At 32.9% G+C, this 24,720-nt stretch overlaps 1 protein-coding gene across 3 annotated transcripts in view; it reads left to right on the top strand.

Annotated features, from left to right (window-relative positions):
* Positions 1-24,720, top strand: part of LOC126773339 (small conductance calcium-activated potassium channel protein) — a 239,719-nt gene that overhangs the window by 84,701 nt on the left and 130,298 nt on the right. For all 3 annotated transcript variants that reach the window (XM_050494204.1, XM_050494202.1, XM_050494203.1), the window contains exon 2: positions 16,119-16,868. In XM_050494204.1, the coding sequence (XP_050350161.1) occupies positions 16,131-16,868 (738 nt within the window). In that variant the 5' untranslated portion in view covers positions 16,119-16,130. The remainder of the gene's footprint in view (positions 1-16,118; positions 16,869-24,720) is intronic.

The raw sequence follows: 24,720 nt of genomic DNA, 5'->3' as shown, positions 1-24,720 counted from the left end.
GGGCCTGCCCACGCTGCGTCTTCCGGTTCGTGGTCGCCACTCGAGAACCTTTCTGCCCCAGCGGCCGTCGGTTCTGCGAGCAATGTGCCCCGCCCACTGCCACTTCAATTTAGCAATTCTTCGGGCTATGTCGGTTACTTTGGTTCGCCTGCGGATTTCATCATTTCTGATTCGATCTCGCAGAGAAACTCCGAGCATAGCCCTCTCCATTGCCCTTTGAGTGACCTTGAGCCTTCTTATGAGGCCCATTGTGAGCGACCACGTCTCTGATCCATAAGTCATCACTGGCAACACACACTGGTCGAAGACTTTCGACTTGAGACACTGCGGTATTTGGGATGAGAAGATATCGTGTAGCTTCCCGAACGCTGCCCAGCCGAGTTGAATTCGACGATTGACCTCTTTCTCGAAGTTGGACCTACCTAGTTGGATGGTCTGACCTAGGTAGACATAGTTGTCTACAACTTCGAGTGCAGAATTTCCAACCTTGACTTGAGTGGGTGCAACATGGATGTTCGACATGATTTTCGTCTTGTCCATGTTCATTTTTAGACCCACTTGTTGGGAAACCCTGCTGAGGTCATCGAGCATAGTGCCGAGGTCTTCCAAGGTCTCAGCCATAATTACAATGTCATCGGCAAATCGAAGATGAGTGATGTACTCGCCGTTAATATTGATGCCAAGTCCGTTCCAGTCCAGAAGCTTGAAAACATCTTCCAATGCAGCGGTAAACAGTTTCGGAGATATCACGTCTCCCTGTCTTACACCTCTCTGCAGTTGGATAGGTTTTGAGTTCTGATCCTGGAGTCGGATCGACATGGTGGCGTTCTCGTACAAGCACTTTAACACCCTGATATACCGATAATCAATTTGGCACCTTTGAAGAGAATTCAGCACGGCCCAGGTTTCGATCGAATCAAAGGCTTTCTCATAGTCCACAAACGCTAAGCAAAGTGGCTGGTTATACTCCCCAGTCTTCTGTATAACTTGCCGCAGCGTATGTATGTGGTCTATGGTGCTAAAGCCTTTCCGGAATCCGGCTTGTTCGGGTGGCTGGAAGTCGTCAAGCCTTTGCTCGAGACGATTCGTAATGACTCTCGAAAACAACTTGTAAACATGACTCAGCAGTGAGATGGGCCTGTAATTCTTCAGAAGGGTTTTATCACCCTTCTTAAAGAAAAGTACCACCACACTTCTGTGCCATGCTTTTGGCGTTTGACCTTTGGCAATGACGGAGTTAAAAAGCCTCTGAAGAGCCCTGAGGATCGGTGTACCACCCGCCTTCAGAAGCTCGGCTGTAATACCATCATCACCAGGTGCCTTGTTGTTTTTGAGTTGTCCGAGAGCCATTCTAATCTCGAAAAGACTGACGTCCTGAAAATCTTCAGTGTAGTGTCGGGTTAGTCTTGCTCTGGGATCTGCAGCATGACTACTGACAGGTGATTGAGCTGTCGTGTACAGCTGACCGTAGAACTTCTCAACCTCTTCCAACAGCTCAGATCTTGACGTGACTATTCTGCCATCCTCAGTTTTCAGCCTTGTCAGTTGACTCTGACCAACAGACAGATCTCTGGCGAACACTTTAGAGCCTTTGTTCCGCTCGATGGCCTCTTTAATGCGCATTGTATTAAATTGGCGAGTGTCGCGAGTTAGAGACTTTGAAATCCGTCTGTTGATCAGCCGATAGCCGGCAGCATCAGCTGGGGACGTCAGAATCATTTTCCGTCTTTCCTCCATAAGCCGTAGGGTAGAGGCAGAGATCTTTTTGGTTCCTTTTGTACGGCTGGTCTTGAAGGTCTTAGACCCAGCCGTACGGACAGTTTCCACAAGCCTGTCGTTGTATGTGTCCACTTCCTCGCAGTCTGCTAGGCAATCGAATCGGTTTTGGAGTTCGAGCTGAAAGGCTTCGGGATTTCGGATTTGAAGAGGTGATGGTCGGAGCGTAGACTTCATCAGTCGGGACCTCTGGAGTTTAACATTGATATTTAACGAGCCTCTTACGAGTCTGTGATCGCTCCCAGTTTTGACTGCATTGATCACGGAGACGTCATTAAATATTTGTCTTCTCGTCGACAAGATGAAGTCTATCTCATTCTTGGTTTTCCCATCAGGGCTCACCCAGGTCCATTTACGCTGACCTGGCTTCTTGAAAAAGGAGTTCATCATAAAGAGTCCCTCCTTCTCCATAAAGTCGGCCAACATCTGGCCCCGAGTGTTGCGGTCTCCAATTCCATGAGGTCCCACCTTTAACTCATCACCGAATCGTTTGCCCAGCTTCGCGTTGAAGTTCCCCATTACAACAGTGAAATGAGTCTTGTTGGTATGTATGGCTTTAGATAAATCCTCATACATGACCTCAACCTCATCGTCGGAGTGTGTCGAAGTCGGCGCGTATACCTGTATGACCTTCAAAGAATACCGCTTGGTGATTCTGAGTATAAGGTACGCCACCCTAGCCGACACACTCTCGATTTTCACAACGTTGTTAACGAGGTACTTGTGGACTATGAACCCGACACCACCTTGAGACAGTTGATCGCCCTCTCGGAAATAGAGAAGGTTACCGGATTTCAGGATCATCGTATCCTCCCCCTGTCTTCGGACTTCGGATAATCCGACGATATCCCAGTGTAACCTGCTCAATTCTTCCTCCAGTTCGATGATCTTCTCGTCGGTCCGCAGTGTACGCGTGTTATATGTTGCCAGGGCCAGAGGTCGTCGGTGTTGGTAACACGAAATCTGCCGGGGATTCTTAGCACCCCCTGCCCCGCCGTTACCACAGCTGTTACCAAGGCTAGGAATAGCAGGGCTGCCGGGGACTAGGGCTTTGATGTCTATAAAGTTGTTTTTGATTTATCAAGAGCCTAATATTCAATATAAGCTGATACAATTTTGGTATTAATAATTATTGATTCCAGGGATTTCATTAATTGTAACACGAAATGTAGCAATTACTAATACCATGCATTTGACATATATAATCGAGTGAAAGTCATTACCGCCATCGAGGGCAAGATATAATTTTGTACTGTTTGTCTGTTTGTACTGGTATCGAGCGAAATTTAAAATAACAGTGTACTATTTCAACACGTGAGAAACATTTAGGCGTCATCTTTTTTTACTTTTTTTGAATTTAGGAATAATGGCAAATATATGTAATAGACATTGGTACTGTAAGAAATATTTATAAATCCTTATATCACCAATTCGCAACCATCTTTGGGAACTACAAATTGATGTCTGTTGTAAAACTTATATGCCTGTGGTTTACACCGGCTCACTCACACTTCAAATCGGAACAGAACAATACGTAAGAGTGTTGTTTAGTGGTAGAATATATGTTGAGTGGCTGGTCATTGGGGTAGCGCAAAGTCCTACTAGCACGTTCATTTCATCAAGCTGCTTCAAATTGGTGAAAACACATATCATCACAATTTCATGCAAAACATTCTGGTTTCTTTTGTCCGGATCCAAGTGTTTATCCACTTCTACATCTCAAATACGTTATAATTATTATTACGTATTGTTAAACTTCAGCAGCTATTACAAACTTCAAATAAAACATTTAATTATGTTAAATGGATACAAAAGATCCATTTTCCAAGACGTTTTCAGAAACTTAAACAATAACGAAAGTCGTCGGCTTACGGTCTAACTTAACTTTATACTAATAAGAGTTAACAATGGAATTTATAGAAATTACATTTAGTTATTTGTAAAGTAATGTTACATTACAAATTATGTTAATAAATAAAACAATGAACTAGCGAAACTCGGTTGTACAGTCTCTGAATAAGTACATAGTTATATATGTATAAATAATATTCGTGGTGATGGGTTGAAGGGTATAGAAGTTGCTATGCAGCGGCGATTTTTTGTGGGGAGGAACATTTAAATGGATAATATGTTCTTAATGAAGAAATACATATTATAGGATAGTGCGAGTATACATATATTTTGTAAATTAGTATTAACATTATTTAAAACTGATTAATAACAATGTTTTACATCAGTAATTTAAAAATTGTAATTTTTTTTTATTTATATATAATGTAAATCATTGCATTCGATATTAACCCTAACATTAAAATACGATTAGAGTTTCATCTGATTGATAAGCCGAGATAGCCCAGTGGTAAAAACGTATGAATCTTAAACAATGATCGTGGGTTCAAACCCGGCGAAGCACCACTGAATTTTCATGTGCTTAATTTGTGATTATAATTCATCTCGTGTTTGACGGTGAAGGAAAACATCGTGAGGAAACCTGCATGTGTCTAATTTTACTGAAATTCTGCCACATGTGTATTCCACCAACCCGCATTAGAGCAGCTTGGTGGAATAAGCTCCTAACCTTCTTCTCAAAAATATATAGGAGGCCTTAGCTCAGCAGTGGGACATTCACAGGCTGTTACTGTAAAATACGATTAGTTGATGAAAAGTTTATCAGTAAAAGGGATGCTCAATAGTATTACGAATCATTGGTGAAATATCGTAGTGTAAGGATCAACTGGAATGAAAATCTTACATATTTATGTGCCTTTATGCTGCTTACATGGTGATTGGTCAAAAGGTGTCGAAGCTTAATAAATAAAACATATTGGTTGTATTATTTCTTAAACATGAAATGTAAAGCTAGTGGTACATAAACAAAATTACAACTTTTTTTTTTTTATAGAATAGGAAGGTGGACGAGCATATGGGTCGCCTGATGGTAAGTGGTCACCAAACGCCCTTAGACATTGGCATTGTAAGAAATGTCAACCATCGCTTATAGCCAATGCGCCACCAACCTTGGGAACTAAGATTTTATGTCCCTTGTGCCTGTAATTACACTGGCTCACTCACCCTTCAAACCGGAACACAACAATATCAAGTATTGCTGTTTTGCGGTAGAATATCTGATGAGTGGGTGGTACCTACACAGACGAGCTTGCACAAAGCCCTACCACCACTAAAAACTTAACGTTGCGAGGATTTATGATTCAGTAGTTAATGCTTGCGTTACAATGTCTCTTATTTTTTTTAATACGCCATTATCTTATACGACTTGCAACCATTGTTCTATAACAATATTCACGCAAATATAACATAGATGCGTGACGTAGAACACAAATATAGATAAATTACAAACTTAACTCAGTTTATTTGATTAAGAAAAATTGTATTATATATGCTATTTGTGTTATGGTCATGAGACCGATACTTTTGTAAGAGAGCTAATTAATTGCGCTTCGATAGAATGGCAGCATATGGAATAATTAATCTTACCTACACTGCATTACCTAAGGGCAGTGTAAACTTATCAAAAGATAACTTATTTTCCAATCTACTTTCCAATAAATACACAATTACAAAATCGCTTAATTTTTACTTTTATTGTTATATTATTCATTTTTGTTATTTCTTACAAGTTATTTTGTTTTTAGTTTATTGGTGAATTTTTACAAGTTTTTAATGTTTGTTCTAATGTTACGCTGTAGTTTCTGACTAATGATTTTTTTTTTGTTTTTAAGCCCTCATATAAATAAGCATGTAATGTCCATATCGAGCAGATTCAATTGTAAATATTTTCGGTTAAATGTATTACTGTGTCATTGTTGATTGTATAATTGTAGTCAGTTTTGTGGACTAATTAATAAAATAAACATCTCGGCATAATAATTAATTATTATGCCGAGATGACCTAGTGGCTAGAGCGCGTGAATCGTAACCGATGATCGTGGCTTCAAACCCGGGCAAGCACCACTGAATTTTCATGTGCTTAATTTGTGTTTATAATTCTTCTCGTGCTTGTCGGTGATGGAAAACATCGTGAGGAAACTTGCATGTGTCGGATTTCATTGAAATTCTGCCACATGTGTATTCTACCAACCCGCATTGGAGCAGCGTGGTGGAATAAGCTCCAAACCTTCTCATCAAAAGGGAGAGGAGGCCTTAGCCCAGCAGTGGGACATTAACAAGCTGTTACTGTACTGTTTTACAAAAAAGTGCCATATTTATATTGACATTCGTAAAGTTACAAGTGCGGGACTGAATTTCCTCTTCTATGTCTATAAGTATTTATTTGCTATAAATGTGTAAGTCAATACTGAATGTCGAATGCAAAGTTCAATTTAGCCTGCAGGCTGTTACTGTTACTGTTGTGGACAAAAAAAAATAAATAAAATGACAAAAGATATATTGCAGCAATATAATAGATATATTCTCAAATGTATACATGAAATCTCTATACTCGGTCTAGTTTTAGGTTTTCGACCAAATTAATGTATCCACTTGATGCGGTAATAAATTGATTTACTATTAATATGATCTCAATATCAGAGTACATGAAAATATTATATTTTGGCTTGAACTGCTTAATTATTTTGGCACTGAAATTATATTAATATTGCAGATTAATATCTCTAATAACGTTATTATTATTGGCACGTTATATCTGAGTTAATAACTATTATATTAGTTTATAAAGTAAACAATGAATACTCATATAATGATTTGCGTTTTATATTATCTACATAGATGTTAGCTTTCTGGGAGACTAGTGATTGAATTGAGAAAATTTGTGTTTAATTTTGGTTGCGTTTGGTTTTAATAATCCGTGTGATTATAATGGTTTATAGTGTATATCTAGGTGCTAGAGCTTTATTGTTGTATGTATGTCTTAATAGGTACCACCCACTCATTATTTATACCCCGAAACAGCGCTAAAAAGCATTTTTATTTTATGGTTTGATGGGCGCATGAGCTAGTGTAACTTGAGTATATAGTTTCTTAGTTCCCGAGGTTGGTGGTGCGATCGAGTGGTTAATAAATCTTACAGCTAATGTCTATGGGCGTTGATGACCACTTACCATTAGTAAGCCCATTTGCTAGTCCAGTTACCTATATTTTAATAAAATAATAATATATTTGTAACGAGACTATATCTATTTATTTAATAAAACCCGTATCGACTTGCTATATACAAAATTAAAGCAACCGCGTTAAACAATCAATATACGAACAATGGTTTATTTCTTATCGGGTTTTTCAAACATTGTACGACACCGATCACCGAAAGCCCGGGTCCAAATCCTTTGTTATTTGCAGAAAGTGAATACGATATTTATTTTGATACGGATTAATACTGTTTGTCATACACATATAATTAACATTGTTGTTTTATTTTGCCTCATTATTAAAATATTAAGGCCAATAATTTTTCTATTAACGTCATGATGATTATATCCCTAAAAACTGAATATAATATAATAATATATAAACGTAGTAGTCTATGCACGCAATGAAACTGAATCAGAAAGTGTTAGTTTATTTATAGCGTTCTTTAGACCTACGGGCATAGGTCCCGCGTTGACAAATTTATATAGCGATTGACTCTTTTTAGGCTGTGAGTTTTCGATTTATCAAGTAATAATCAATCAACATTTAGTATTGAATAATTTAGACGAAAAAAAAGTTCGAAATCGATCGATAGTTGTTGAATGCACTTTGTTTAACTCCTCTGAAAATCAATTAGTAATTTTTTCTGTTTTTTATTTTATTTATATTAGGCATTATTATTATTAGTTACAAATTAAATAATATATGCCTTCAAAAAATATTGTTATTTGTTCATCATTTAAAGATGCAAAGATTCAGACAATCCTATTAATTAATTACGAAATTTTATCATAATTTCCTTTTAAAATATTTAAATTAAATTCAAATTTTGATTGCCAGCAAAAAATAACGTTGACTATGACGTTACATATAAAGATCACTCGAAATAATATCTCGTCTAGGCATTTATATGTCGTGTATTTTGCTAGCAGCTCATAAAACAAGTGCATTTTATGAGTCTACACTTACTTTTATAGTAAAACGTAATGGGTGATAATAATAATATATGAAGACGTAAACCCTACATTTCTCGTATCGTTTTGTTCTAGTATTTTTAATTTTGAGCAATAACATTGAATACAGGGAATTATTTATGCTTGTTACTTCAATCCTCTATGGACCACGCCTTAGTTCAATTTCCCGTCTTTGTCTAGGTATGGGCGCTACCAAGACCGAAGAATATAGGATAGAGGATCAGTTTAGTTATTAATTAATTTTAAGTGGTATTTGTACTAGAATCTGTGCTAAGAATGATGATCAATGATTAAATTTAAAAAAAAGCCCGCAAATGACCCACTGGATGGATAAAAAAATCGAAAAAGCTTGAAGTTTATTCCACTACGTCGCTCTGCTACGGAATAATAATTATATAAAAATATATAAACACAAATTAGGGATATGAAAATATCTCAGCAATTGAAACCAGCTGAACAATCTTAAATTGAAACCCTAGTATTTACATAGGCTACATGAAACGATATTTTTTTAATCGGAGGCCAATTAATTTCCGATTATTATTTATTCTCACATTTAATTTTTAAAAGCATTGAAAATAATATATTATGCTATTCAAATAATTGGGACTATAGCTGTCATCGTTTATTCATTTATAACCTGGGCCACGGGAAAATATAATTATTTCTGACAGATCATTTTTCTTTTTTCCTTCATACAAAATAACATACCTATAATATATAAGTACAATATATTATTAAAATAAAAAAAAAAGATTTATAATAATTGTTCCGCAAAAGCATTACTTAATAGTTTAAGGTGAAGAAAATAGTATATATCTCCCTAATTTTATTCAAGATTAATTATGATCTCGATAGAGTGAAGCGTATCGTTTGACTGCAGCGTATGAGAACGGAAACGCGTTGGTGACACTTTTTGGGCATACTCTGAGATATTCTGGACCATCACCTAAAATGGCGATCCATAATACCGGAGATCACCCGATTATGGATAGACTGGCCAAATATCAACCTACCGACATTATAAACGCGATGAGAAATAGGTGAATGATTAATAACATTTAAATCGAATATTGCTTTTAATTAAATACTTTTGAAAATGAGTTAAATTCAATTGTTTTACATTCAATAGCTATTATAGAGAATTTATAATGAAGAAACAGCAGATTTGTAAGTAAATTATGTGTGTTCACAAGATCGACATTTATTTAGTATTCCACTTTGCATTCTAGTCATTTAGCAGAATTACACTTCCGGCCGTATAAAATTGCTTCAGCAGATAGATATTCTTAGGTTTCTTCTCCTATTATCTATATTATGAACGAATGATTTTCAAATATAATTAACTGTCAATCTGTATATCTGTTTTTTTTTTTACTAATCACAAGTCACACAGAGCTAACTCGTTCTCTGTCAATTTGACGTCACACTCAGACATCTAGAAAGTATAAGAAAAAAAAAAAATATTAAATGAGCTTTTTTTATATAGAATAGGAAGGTGGACGAGCATATGGGTCACCTGATGGTAAGCGGTCACCAAACGCCCTTAGACATTGGCATTGTAAGAAATGTCAACCATCGCTTATAGCCAATGCGCCACCAACCTTGGGAACTAAGATTTTATGTCCCTTGTGCCATAAAATTTGAGCTACGTTTCAATAGTAAACCTTTACTACCAACACTCTTTATATGCACAGTCTGGATGTTTATTGATTTATATAAGCTATATATTTCTAGGACTCAATATTAAAACAAAACAATATTTTTTTTTGAACTAATCAAAAAGTCCTAAGTCCCATCAGGCATAGTACGAAAATTTAAATTGAAATTTAATTTATTAATTTTATCTTCTGGATGTTTTCCCTTGATCCAATGTTTTTTTGAATAAAACAAATGTTATTAAACTATTAATATTATCAAGTAAAAGTTCACTCGTGGAATATTATAAATTGTAAATACACGTTTATATTAACAGTCATATCGCGTGACCGTCCTCGACACGATTTTCTTTGAAGTCTCGGCCATTTTCGATGATACGCTGAGTGTATTATTGATTAAGTATTTTTATGACATTGGATCCTTCAGGATTTGATGTCCTATAATAAAAAATTTCGAATAAAACGCAATTATTTAGAACGTGTCATCACGAGTCTTCATTTTTACTTAAGATTTATATAAAATATGATTTTGTAACAAAAATACTACATATCTACATTTAGTAGTGTCTGTAAGTATATCCGAGGATGAAAAGACTTTACTAGAATCACTCGAGAGATTGTTCGGGCTCTACAGCCTGGTTAGGGAGGGACCCAATTGAATCGACAGCTTTTGTCTTTTGAAAGACACTTTTCAGAGATAAAAAAAGTACGATTCGAATTGATTTTAACTTTACTCAGTTCAACTATTGAAATAATAATAGTAAACCTTAAAAAATTTTGATGTGACATTTTTTTTATAAGACTGGGACTAACGAATAATTTTAATTTTCTAAAGTGGATACATGCATCTTGAAAATCTATTCTGTATTATGATTTTGTGACAAAAATATCAGCCTGACTTGGGGTTTGAACCCAGGCCGTGGGATCTGCGGCCTTATATGTAGCCACTAGACTAACGAGGCAGTCTTTATTTGAGTGGTGTTATTCATAATAAACGATGTTATTCGTATGACTTTCAACTTATTTATTTTTTAAAAATCCGCTAAAACTTTTGCTTTATTTAATAGATCGTGAAATCTATTCAATTTGATATTGAACGAATGGAAAAGTTTTAAATGGAGTTTATTTAGTAGCATCGAATGATAAAATAAATATGATTCGTATACTTATTCTGTGTGTAAATATTAAAGTTTTAAAACGGATTATTTATTTTTTATCACTATTTTGTGTACTTTAACTTCTCGTTGATTAAACGATTTTTTTATTTTACTTTTACATTTATTAATAGAATACAAAGTAAATACATTAAATGCAAACACGAACATTAATAAATAAATAAGCGTTCGAAAAAAAAAGATAAAATATACTTTATACGGAAATAACAATTTCTTTGTCTTGTTGCTAGAGATTTTTCCATTAGTTTTCTGTTTTTTACGCTTTTCACTAGAAATTTAATTAATCTGGTATTGAAGACTTGTCGATACTTGTGTTTTTATATTCTTTATAGAATGGAAGATTGTTATTGTATTTCTTATTATTAGTCTATCTAGTTATTCACTCTAGTTCAACACTGACCACTTGATTGGGTGAAATCACAAAGTCACAAGGCAGTTTTCATTAACTGATAATTTATTCTACGTAAGTAGTACAAAGAAAGAAGAGTGCATATAGAATTTTAGAAGTGAAATAATATGGAATGTACAAATGTGTCCTTTAACATTATTTTAACTAATAACATTCCAATATCAAATTTGCCGATAAAACAAAAAATAAAAATACTCTTATTTTAACAATGATTCGATATTCTGCTTTTGCTTTCTCGAAAAAATTAAAAAAAAATGAAACAACAAACCTTCAATAGATTACAGAAGTAAATAAAGTACTTTGAATAATCTATTAGATTGTTCAAAATCGTTTCTTGATGAAATTGTAAATAGCAACGTGTTTTGCGCTTCCGCGGTTAAACTGCGGCGTCACGAAAAATTGCCATTAGGCGCGTTCATTCAATCCGAATAGATGTTACAATTTAGTTTATTACCACCTCCGTAATTATACACTTTATTATCTTCCTAATATTACCTCTGATGTCTATACGTTATACGTTTTCAAAAAATTTTCAAATGTTAATAAAGCATTTATTGACATTTACTGTTACCAATACATACATAGTAAGAATCATAGGTAAACATAGTAATACATACTTTTAAATTTTACTAATATTACAAATACGAAAGTGAGTTAGTTTATTTGTTTGTTAGGCTTTTACGTCTTAACTTCTCAACCGATTATCATGAAATTTTGCACACACGTTGATATGGATACGGAAAAGGTATCCAACACCCCCTTACCACGTGATCAAGGTTGCCAGTGGAAAAGAGTGTAAAATAAAAAGCTGAACGAAAAAATCACGATTTTTTTTTCAATCAAAATTGGCGTAATATTTTCTCTGTTATATAGTTAAATTAACTGTTGTATTAACTGTTGTTCGCCAAACTTCCAGAAACTTTAGTTTACATAATTTGACACTCAGCTTTAATCCTTATCAAAATTAATAAGATGTTAATAATAAAATTATTTCTGCAAATAAAAATTGCTGTTCAATCAATAATTTTAATATAATTTGAAATAGTACTTGCGGATATATTGCACGACGCGACGTTTGAAAATACACGAAGCACACGGTAAGATATACGATCGTACGTTTGTAAAAAGGGGATAACCCTTTTTCCACGTCCTCTAAATCGGATTGCCGTCCCGTCCGTGTAAAACCTTCAGCAAGATGTATTAGCGTAATAGATACAGATGGATAGATTATTGTAATTGTTAAATGGGAACCAAATTACAAATTGCAATGTCGTTTAAGTGAAAATTTAATAGTCCCGATGATAGCTTACGTGTAACACTAGCTTTGTGTATTAATGTACAACAAATAGGTCAGGAAATTGTCACCGACTTTAGGCAGTCTTGTACTACATATGTAAGCTTTTTAATATTATTTGTGATGTCAGTTTCATATTTAAAAAAATATATATGTAAGAGGCATTCAAAATATTATTAGTAATATAATTTATTAAATGGAAATGTTATTCGCCTTCATTAGATCAGTAATAATCCTTTTGTTCCGAGATGGGAAGATAGTATGCGACTGATGAAAGGCGACTGACTTAATCTCCAAAGCTAACAGATTAACCTTGTCAAATACCAAAGCTTTGAATATACCGGACAACTGCAGATTTCTGTGAGAAGGCCTGAAACTAAATTGTTTCATGAAATATATATTCTCATCGTTTTAATATCAGATTAATACCTTTTGATATAATAATACCGACAATGGAGCTTATCACATCAAATGAAAATGAACTTTACTGATATCGTAATTTGAGATTCCAAGATGTTATCAGATTTCTTTATAATTCTAGAATTTACAAATACATCCATTTGAAACTTAAGCATATAATATTGGAATCCTCAAATGTATACATTTTTTGTTCATCCATTACTTAGAAATAGCAGTATTTCTGCTTACCGTATGTAAAGTTTTGATCAAAGTGGCCCCTAACATAAAGTAAAGATAAACGAAACCATTGAGATAAACCAACCGTTTCACATCAATTAACATATAAATTAACGTATAACTTTCAAGTTTAAGTAAATAATACGTAAGTTGTACTTGAGGTTTGCAGAGTAAAGTGAATAAATTTCTCAATTTACATGACTTCGTTCAATTTAAATATTGCGATGATTTATTTGATTTTATTATTGTTTAGTTTTAAAAAAATATACATATACAATAAATATTAAAATTTTGAAATAAAAAATATATGATATAAGTACAAAATGTTCGAGAATCGAAATAGACCAGTAGTTAGAATACGTGAACCTTAATCAGTTAAAATGAGTTCAAGCCCGGCAAGCACTACTGAATTTTCATGTGCTTAATTTGTCTTTATTTATTTTACCAAGCGGTGTATTTGTCATAAGGATAAGAAATAAAAAAAATGTACAAACAAAGAATTTCAAAGACATTATTTTCCTACATTTATAATTCTTCATCTCAATTTGACACACGTTTCCTTAATTAAGCGAGACATTCGAGATTTTGGCAAATGTTTCACAGTGTTTGCAAATCACGCGCTCCACTTCAGCTTATAAATTATTTTAGGAGTTTGTGTAAGCTTCAAATGAAAGGCAACGTAAGAAAACTTTTCCCTGCGACGTAACACTCCTAACAATGTTGTTTTTGTTCATTAAGAAAAGAATGACGATGCTTTTAATGGAAAATATAATGAAAATAATTATGGAGAAAAAAATACTCGGGAACAGTGTATATTTATCTGCTAAATTATCTATACAACGCATTGAAAACTATAAACTTAATATATACTTTTTAAATCAAATCCTATGTAATGATCATGATTATATGTACATATTGTTTTCCATCTATTATATACGATTACTTCAAACAATAATATAAACAAAACAAAATATGAAGAAAGATGTCAACAATGTCACATTACAGAAAGTTTTCACTACATTTAAAATGTAATGTATGTATCAAATAAATACTTCATATATACTATAATACATTAGGCTCAAGCCCAACCCAAGGAGGAAGAGCTGGGTTCTCCATCAGCAATCTTTCTTACTTATTATAATGCTACTTTTTTGCAGTGAGTACTTTAATCGCTCTTAAAAGTCAGGACGGAAGCTATAAAGTTTAAATTTCTATGACATATACAATGTTGGCATGTTTTTACATGCCAACATTGCATAGCCTCGCCGAGAAGTTGTAAAATGATTAATAAGTTTAATAAAACCATATAATGGTTGCCTTAATTTGTTCGATATTTTCTTTCTAAAAATTTTCCCAAATACTTCATAATGTTGTAAATTCTCTTAGTTATTTTGCAAACTTACTTTATCAAGTTATAAAAAATATTACTAGTTATTAATATATTTAATTATAGTAAAAGGTATTAAGAGTATACACAATTTTCTACCATTTTATCTCTAAAATCCCTCGGATTATAATATAATACTAAAACATTTTATTGTAAAAGACTAGCTAGAAGGAAAGATATTTTTAAAGAACATATGAGTGTATTCTTAAAAGTGTATTAAAGCAGAAGTGCGGAACGTGCGACCTGGAGTCGAGTCACTATTGTTTCTTCAGCGAAAATTTTCTTCTTTTACGTTAATTCTAACGTACAACGAGTATTATAAAGATTGCACCTGCAATTTAGTGTATTTCTTACATTCTGCAGTTATTTTTTAATTTGATCGGTTTATACAACTTGATTGTCATCTTACATTAAATGTACTATCATCTGACGAATTACATTAAAATAATTCGAAAGGCATACTGTTGCCTGCTATATGGTATTTCTGATTATGTAATAGAACTGTGACAATTTATCTGTATTTGTTTAAATATCTCGTAGCATATTATGTACTTGTTTTTACCCGCGGCTTTGCATACGTATCTCGTAGTATATATAGTATAGACGGGTTACCTGAAACAAAATATATATGGTATAAAAAATACCCTTTGTAAAAAATACCCTTTACCCTGGTATAAAAAAGCCTTTGGCCTTCCTTGGGGTTAAAGCTTGCTTTCTTTTAATATATTTACATTAAACGTCAGCACAAAATTTGATACATTTTAAATGCATCGAATTTGCTTTTCAAAGACTGTTACTGTTTTCGACGAGTTAACTTGCTTTTAAAACTCAGCTTACCTTTAATCATGAAAATTACACCACTTCAAATTGTAGACAACTTTTCCTCTTCTTTATGTTTCAAGCGCAACTCTTTTACGAATTTTGTTACTTATACCTAATGTATTTTTTTTTGTTATTCAGCTTTAAGAATAAGTGCTCCCTAAAGTCAAACATTTACTTATAATGAAAAAGCAATAAAGCTCAACATAAATGTAGGACTCTGATAAGATGTGGCGTTTATATAAAATGTATGCTATTTAACATTCACAATATATATTAATAACATAATATTATATATAATAATATTATGTTATTAAGTTGTATAAAAAAGACTTATAAAGAAAATACTTAAGTTTCTCATGTTTAAAACATATTAATAATATTATCTTTTCTGGCATTTAATAATTTCAAACCAACTTTGGTTCGAAATTAAAACAGGTTGATTAACAACTTTAAATTTAATTTATCAATTTTCATTAAAATTGATAGTGTCAATACAGCCTCACACCAGCACCAAGGCTTGGTGATTTTTTTAAGACAACATTCATCTATTCTGAAGTATGTATACACTTTTATAAATTCTATTTCATAACCATTGGTTTTAGTGAAAGCTGCTATGACGACAGTTCATCGTAATAATGAAGACTTATATATGACTGATGCCAGTAATCTTAACAACTTTTTAATTTAACACACTTACATAGCGTTTATTACTTTTGTATTTTATAATAATATTATGGAACGACTTTCATAATTGTTCATGTTATTTTGTTTGTTGGAATAAGAAACTTGATACTTGACTTTCTATTATCGGGTTTGATTTGTGTACCTGCACATTCGCTGTGATTTAATAAGTTAACAATGAATAATTTCATTTGTTTCAGACTGTAAACAAGATGTCCGTGCCAACAACAGATAGCACCGAAGCCATAACAAACTCCGGCTACGGAAGCAGTGATGAAACAGCCAGTCTTTTGGTTTCTGGACCTTCAGTCACCGTTATTGTTCCTACAGAGAATAGAACTGTTAAGCCGGTTCTTCAAAGACAAGATTGTACCACACATTTACGACCTCAATTATCAGGTGGTCCTGGCAGTGAAGAAAGTGCAGCTTCAATTAGAATAGAAGACGGTACTACGAGAAGCGTGCCGGATATAGAATTGCAATGTCGAGAACCACCAGATCGTCCTCAGACTCTCGTTTCTCCAATGGCAACTTGCTCACATAGGGGTTCAGTAACTGCATGTCAGTTAGTTCCGCACGCATACACTAGATGTCGTGTTTGCGAAAGAAGGCAGTCAACGGCGCCAATGTCGGCACTACAACTAGCGCGATCTGTGTCTAGGGAGAGTGTTCGCTCAGCTGTTCACTATCCTTGTGGATGTAGTTCGCTACACGCTGTCAGTACATGCCCTGCTATTCAACCTCCAGCATTATTGCTACCGGCAACAAATGCGAGAATCATACGACAAAGTTCGCAGCCGGAGTCGAGCGCATGCGCGACCCACTGCGCTCATCACACACATCACCACCCCAGCGCCTCCCTGCGACAACTACGTGAACCCGGCGATGGAATCGCTGGAATTGCGGCCGATTCTTTACGAATCAACGGCGGAATGCGACCCTTCAAACAGGTAAGACAAGCTGCTAAGAGATGGCGCCACATGGAGTAAGTGATTCAATGTCTGACAATAAAATTATATGAATATCATGCGTAAATACTTTATTACAATTTACACGAATATAACACAAAACACTTGAAATATTTAAAAAAATATATGATATTTAATACATTTAATAATTATAAGAAATAAAAATAATAATTATCGTATCACTATATAACGCTTGTCGCATTTGAAATTATAAATAAATGTCCTTGAACAATATACTTATACTTACTTGCCATTTGTCCGTAATTATACATTAAAAAAAACATTAATTAAAAAATTAAGAAAACACAAGGAACGTTAAAGGAAATAACATTCTCGGTCTGATGAACATAAAAATTAAGGTACCGAATTTTTTTTTATTCGACCTCTGTGAAAAATATAATCGCTGAACACGCAAGCCAGCACTGCAAAGAGGCTATTTCATTAGATCACTAAGTGAATTGCTGGAACAACAGCTGTATAATTGCTTAAACGGCTTTACTTAAATAAAGTTAAGCAAAACGTTTTTATATGATATCGCTTGTAAGGATTTCTTTGTACAAAAAAATAAATAAAAAATATATCGAATTTTTTTTATTCAAAAATTTTGTTTAAAATTATTATTAATCTTACGAAAAGATCAGTTTTCTATAGGAAAAAATTTATCATGAAAACGCAATTAATGAACAGCTTAAGATCGTTTGATTAAAATCAGTGTGAAGAAATCTTTATTTGAATGGCGGTGCAAAGAAGGTACGTAATATATACGTAAGGCTTGTATTTGGCAAGTCACGGCAATTTAACTTGTCCTAAAGCACCTAGTAACAATCTGACATTTCAACATTATAAACATTTCAAGCGCCATATTCGTATATACATAGATACTATTACACACATTTAATTTCACATCTTGCAATAGTTTGTATCAAATTAATCCATTTAGGAGTAACGCTATTGGTGCATTATCGTTAAGCTATCGATATAACGCTGTTACAGATTTGTTTAGTCCGGCGTGTAAGTGCTGTGTAAGGGTCTTGAGAGGTTCCATTCAAATCAAATCAAATTTTGTATGTTTGATTTGATTTCTGTTTTCAACCTGCAGGGGCTGCTCCTCTGTCCACAAACCCTGTCGCAGACTCGCCGGGCACGACTAAGGCGCGCTTTCACTGAAGCCACAGGAGACACGGTCAACTACGTTCGAACGGTGCGCTCGTTATACTGCATTTTGCACCAACACCGTCGCATTCGACTGTACAATCTCTCATATTTCTACTCTTATATGAATTATAAAAAAGAATATTTAACTTTTTAATAATTAAAAATACCTCTCACCTAAACATAAAAATAAAAAAATATATATATATGACTGTTTAGAAGTAGTACATGCATGATTCTATCTTATAGTTATTACCTTTTATAATTAGAAATAGATAGTAGTAGTTCCAAAAAAAGGTTAAGTTTTCAAGTTCCAATATCAGAATAATGTCAGTTTGTACAGTCGAAAATCGGGTGACATTTGTGGATTGATCACAAATTGATTGTTAGTTGGCGAATGTGACGTCCCTGTAGCCTCGTTAAGACTATTTTTACCACGTCCCTACATAAAGCTCACAAACTTGCTTTTCACAAAACAAATCGTTTTCAATACACATAAAAAAAAACAATTCATCGCTGAAAAATGTCACATAGCTTGAATGCTGAGATATTATTAATTGATTTCGGCGTATTCATCATCACGATAATTTCGTTACATGCGAACCATGCTGAAGAAAGCGTTTTGTCATACATAGGGAGCCCATCAAGTTATACACAGCACTACACAACCATTTAGATGCCCGTTTCACAATGGACATAGATCCATTCAATGCACTTAGATCAACAGTTAGATTGCACTTAAAGGCTGTTAAGTAAACATTTAGATACCGTTCAAATGCCGTTTTCAGGCGTTATTTGTTGCAATTGCATCAAGTACTTATAAAAAATTGCTGTTTATTAGAATTGAAATATTCGATGAAGACTGTGTTTATTGAAATAGGTAATACCGTTTTTTTATAATTTATTTTTTATTAACATCGTTTTCATATTTAATAACCATAAATATAAAGAATAAAGCGTACTATTTTGCTCAAATTTAAGCGGTCAACATTGTGGGTATCCTGAAATTCCAACGGGTATCTGTTTAATAATTTCGCTTCTGAAATTTCAATATTATATCCTCTCAATCTCAGGCAAAATAATTTTAGGAACATATTATAATTTGAGTAAACGTTTTAACAATAAAAAAAAATACAAATTATGATTATATAAGCATTACATTAGCATGCTAAAATGCTTAATGGTGTTGAATAGGAACAATACTATTATAGTCATGATAGTGTAGATTATTCTGCACCGCGTAATCCAATCATTTATCATCCCTAGGAGAAACAAAGTGTTCTACGATAGATGTAGGTAACTTTATGATTTACTATCGGTAAAGTATGAATCGGTATAATGTTTCAAAGTAAAAGTATTATCAACATAATTATCACAAATTACTTGCATTTATGGCTGTTGGTAGTTTTTGGAACAACTTACGTAATTATATTAAAAATTGTTTGTAGATTTACGTTCTATAATTCTTTAACACTTTATTGCTGAATAATATTATATTCGTGTAATGTCTTGAATATTGAACGAAAACTCTATCAACAGAACAGTTTCAAAACGAACAAAGATACAATTTAATAAGTCAGATTGTTATTACAAATATATCCAATACGAAATTTGATTGAAGTATTTGTGACCTTTCTTATAACAAAATGACTGTGAAATACATTTTATAAACGAAGTGGTGACCCGTTTTTGCTTTAGGTAAAAAGGATCTTACATTTCTCTTTGAAATGAAATAAGCTGCGGTTCATTGTTTCTAGGCACGTACAGTTATTAGGACTTGATTTCATCAAGAAAATATAGCTTGTTCCAATAAAACTCATATCTTGTTTGAAATCGGTTTATATCATGTACAGTTGAAAACAAAATGTTGGCAGATGGAGTTCTAACCAACCTTATTTAGAGTCGAGAAGTATATAATATATCCTTCTAAACTATAAAAAAAAATTTGCAAACACATCACTGAGACATTTTTAAGGTGGACATCGACCTGTGTACTTGCAATACTGTGCCATTTCATGAATTATATTATTCATCATCATTATATCTGATGTCAGAACTTTTAGCGTTTTATAAAAATGTTCTTAGTTATGCTTGATGTAATTATTCCTGTAATATTTTTAATACTGATAGTGTGTGTGTGTTTTATATTGTTGGTGATATCAAAAGTTGATTAGCTGATTTTGATGCTAAGATCTTTTTTTAGCTTAGACTGAGAGTTTTAGCTTACATAATAGGAAGTAAAATTTTTATCACCTAACTTAAGCTACAAAACGTTTGAACGTGGGTTCAAACCCGGGCAAGCACCTCTGAATTTACATGTGCTTAATTTCTGTTTATAATTCATCTCGTGCTTTTCGGTGAAGGAAAACATCGTGAGGAAACCTGCATGTGTCTAATTTCATCGAAATTCTGCCACATGTGTATTCCACCAACCCGCACTGGAGCAGCGTGGTGGAATAAGCTCCAAACCTTCTCCTCAAAAAGGGAGAGGAGGCCTTAGCCCAGCAGTGGGACATTTACAGGCTGTTACTGTTACTGTTAAGCTACAAGCTATGACTTACAATTTTTGTTATAATATCTTAATATAAATAAAATAGTAATAAGGTTTGTTATATAATATCTAATCTTCACTTCAAATCCCATACTAATTATATAATTTTAACAACACCAATAATAGTTAAATTAATAAAATAACCCTAGCTAACATTATAAGTTTTGTTCGGAATAAATACATCTTAATTAAAAGATTGTAACAAGGCTTATTGCAAATATAATTTTTATATTATTTCTAACTACAGGCATTACCTTTTCGAGTTACTAATTAAATTACATTTTCCTCGGTCGTGTCAACAGAACGAAATAGCACGCACGTTTTTAGTTTGTTATGATTTGATATATTAATATTGCGTCGCACAATGTCGTATATGTGGAATTTTGTACAGAGAATAAATTTCCTGCGATGTCGTTAGTCTAACTTTGGATATAGAGTTAAAGCTATTTAGACGCTTTAAATATCCTTTCGGATCTCAGGATAAAACTAGTTTACTTAATATGTTATTTAAAACTATTAAGATAGCGAGTTTAACTATAATTTTATTATAGGTTATGGTTAAACCATGCAGCTCGCTAGTCTGCTGACTAGCTTAAAAAATTATAACTTCCGAGCTGGTCCGCTCAATCTTGTGTTGATCTAATAAACAAATAGTTTTTTAGTGTTAAATATCCCTTAGTAATAATTAAAATTCAAAAAAACATTTTATTAAAAATATTAGTGGATTGCACTAAATTGAATTCTTAAGCTAGTTTAACCACCTTCCTTCTTAAGTTCATTGTTCATATATTATAGTTTTTCTAATCTTAATTGGCAATTTCATTTTAAGATACAGGTAAATAAATATGATACAGATAACATTATTCGAAGAACTTACAAATAATTCAATATTATTAAAACATACAACACGCGTTTTTAAATTTAGTTTTACATTTATATTAGTATTTCCTTGAAATTAAAATTCGTAAAATTTTCGTTTGAACTAATGTATCGTGACGAAAATAATTCGATAACTGAGTTTCTAAGCTTGAATTATGAAATATTCATATGAAAACTTGTAAAGGCAATTACTATAATTTATACAAAATAAAATTTCATAAACATTTATTGTAATTATATAAGTGCTGAATGATTTTGGCCACGGTTGCTAATCTCAAAGATTAAATATAAAGGCTGAAAAACAAAAACTTTTGAAAGGCAACTAAAAGGGCAGATATTTCAACACGTAAGTGTGTGTACGAATAGGTGTACTCTATTTTTCCTAACTCTGTTAATCCGATGAGGTGTCAATTCGACACGATCTAAGAGAGATACAGCTGAGATGGCCCAGTGGCAAGAACGCGTGAATCTTAACCGATGATCGTGGGTTCAAACCCAGGTAAGCGCACCACTGAATTTTCATGTGCATAATTTGTGATAATTCATCTCGTGCTTTACTGAAGGAAACCATGGTGAGGAACGACAAACTGACACTGCAAACTTTCGAACTCTGAACTGCTCCAAAAAAACTTGTATTGAAATGGTACTTTATAATATACTTGTTAGACTTAAGAGGTACATGTTTTCATTTCTATATATAAGATTCTACAACAAACAAAATTTTGAAAATGACTATCTCAGATACGCAATACTCAAACCATATATATTCTTGCTATAAAATCAGCTCTTGGATGCTTGCCCATCTTTCATGAATCGGCATCTTAACTTCTGTTATGTCATTACCAAGGCGAGTTCGTCGATTAAGTTTCAGATCCTCTATTTTACTCGTTTGTTTGTTGAACGTACTTAATAAATGCCTAATTGGGCGAGTGATTTTCTTGACATACATAAATCAACGTTTTAGCGAAACTGTTTGTAATAGATACATTAACTAAAAATACCAAAATCAATATTTTGGAAACATGGAACGTAACTTATACCGAGCCAGTAAACTCAGTAGTTACTCTTTCTAACAATTAAGCTACCTAGGTATTTTAAATAAATACAATTACATTATTATTTATCTCACATAAAAATCAATAAAGGCCAACTCCATAGGTACCTATTATCAATTATACCTAACCTTTTATCGCGTAATTCAACTAAAATTTATATTTTTTGATTGGCAAAGCCAAAAATATCTGCAAAACTTACCATAATTATATTTTTTAGAATATTTAAAATAAATATAATTACTGTTATTATAAAAAAATTATTTGAATAGAAGTTTAAATAAAACACAATAAACACAGGACTTTTGGCTGATAAGATCTATTATTAATAAATAATTATAAATTTAAATAGTTAATTATTGCATATTGATTTCATTTTTGGATCGAACTAAATATCTAAAGTACGTATAACTATTAATAATTTAATTACAAAATAATTGATTCCAACCACAGTTTCAACGTAACCGCACATTATTTTGTCCTCATAGTGTGCCAATGAGAGTAAAATTATAACCTTTATTGACCAAATATCAATGATAAATTAATATTTTTCACATCGATTCGAACTTACTTTAGTAATAACTAAAATTATCATACCATTAAATAAAAATGTTTTTAATGTTCTTGATTCTGGGCTTAGATGCTGGTGAAATTATTTGGAAGAGAATACCCAATAACATTTTAATATCCTGAGCCGGGATTAGAACACAAGACCTCAGGAACTGCGCTTATGTTAGCTAACCTAGCCTTACAACCCGGGTTCCTTCAAACGAAGCGTGAAGAGTTATCTTGCTGGCCGGCAAGGTGGGGGCAGCTAGTGCAGAACATTCTTCCGACTGTACTGGCCGTCGTCGTGTTTGGATTCTACTACCACTTAACATCTGGTGGAGTAGAGTCATTTGCCCTCCCGGCAAATATGAATGTATAGCCACTAGATCAACGACGCAGTTAGGTCAAAATAATTATATAAAAGCGTTTCAAGCTTAATATAAGCAAAATTGTAACACTGTAATGAAATCCTGATTGATAGATTGATTGACTCATGAATGTTAATAATGTATGGTCTCATGAATGTTACATTAATTGAATATTACAATATATCTGATACTATCATGAAGCGATATCTTGATTATTATTTCCATAAAAAAATATATTGTAAAGGATAATTACATAAAATATATTATTTTTAAATATTTGCATACCTGCTTAGGAATTGAGAGAAAAGTGTGTGTCAATAGCCCAATGGTTTACTTGGTGATAGGGCTTTATGCATAGCAATATTCAATCGCTAAACACAAATACTTAGTATTATTGTGTTCCGGTTTGAAGGGTGTGTGAGCCAGTGTAAATACACAGGGGAATTAAAATGTTAGTGTCCAAGGTTAGTGGCGCATTGACGATGTAAGGTGGCATGGTTAATATTTCTTCTAATGACAATGTCTATGAGTTGTGTTGACCACTTACCATCAAGTGGCCAGGTTAGCCTAAGGCTAGTCTGCTTACCTATACGAATTAAAAAAATGGATAAGTCACGTGAATATTAACAAAAAATTAGAATTTTAACAAGCACTTAACGCTCATGTGCTTGATTTATATTTATAATAAATCTCGTGCTCGACAATGAAGGAAATCGTGACGAAAACTATATCGTGATCAAAACAAAGGCACATTTATGGTCATGAAACATTTACTTTTACCAAAGAAGTTAATGATTAAACATAAATAAATTAATATATTTATTTACCTATGAGAAAAATATAAATGAAAAGTAGTAGCTTGATTGTAAATCAATTTACTCCTGTAAACTGACCATTCAAAGTGCTTATAAGAGCCAATTTGAATGAAGAATATATGTAATGAAGAATATATTTGAATAAGAATATAATTTAGATTTCGATATAATAAATTAGCTTATCGACTGTGACTTACTATGGATAGTATTATCCATATTTCATAACTATTGGTATTCTATAAGAGACTAAATATGTATTTCAATGTTTTGCGGTTGTTATCATAAATATAACTTATTTTCTAATACAAACTTTCATATCTTACTAAATCGCCTGTAAATCCCTAGGCTAAATATAAATTTTCAAGTTTCCAATTTCGAATATGATAGAGTTCCATACAATTCTTCATACCATTTTTACCACTACATTATAATAAAAAGTCCAAAAAATATAGTCTTGCAAAATAAAAC

This window comes from Nymphalis io, chromosome 14 (genome assembly GCF_905147045.1).
Source record: "Nymphalis io chromosome 14, ilAglIoxx1.1, whole genome shotgun sequence".
Lineage (NCBI taxonomy): Eukaryota > Metazoa > Arthropoda > Insecta > Lepidoptera > Nymphalidae > Nymphalis > Nymphalis io.
Note: the sequence above shows the minus strand (reverse complement) of the source record. Positions and strands in the feature narration are given on the sequence as shown.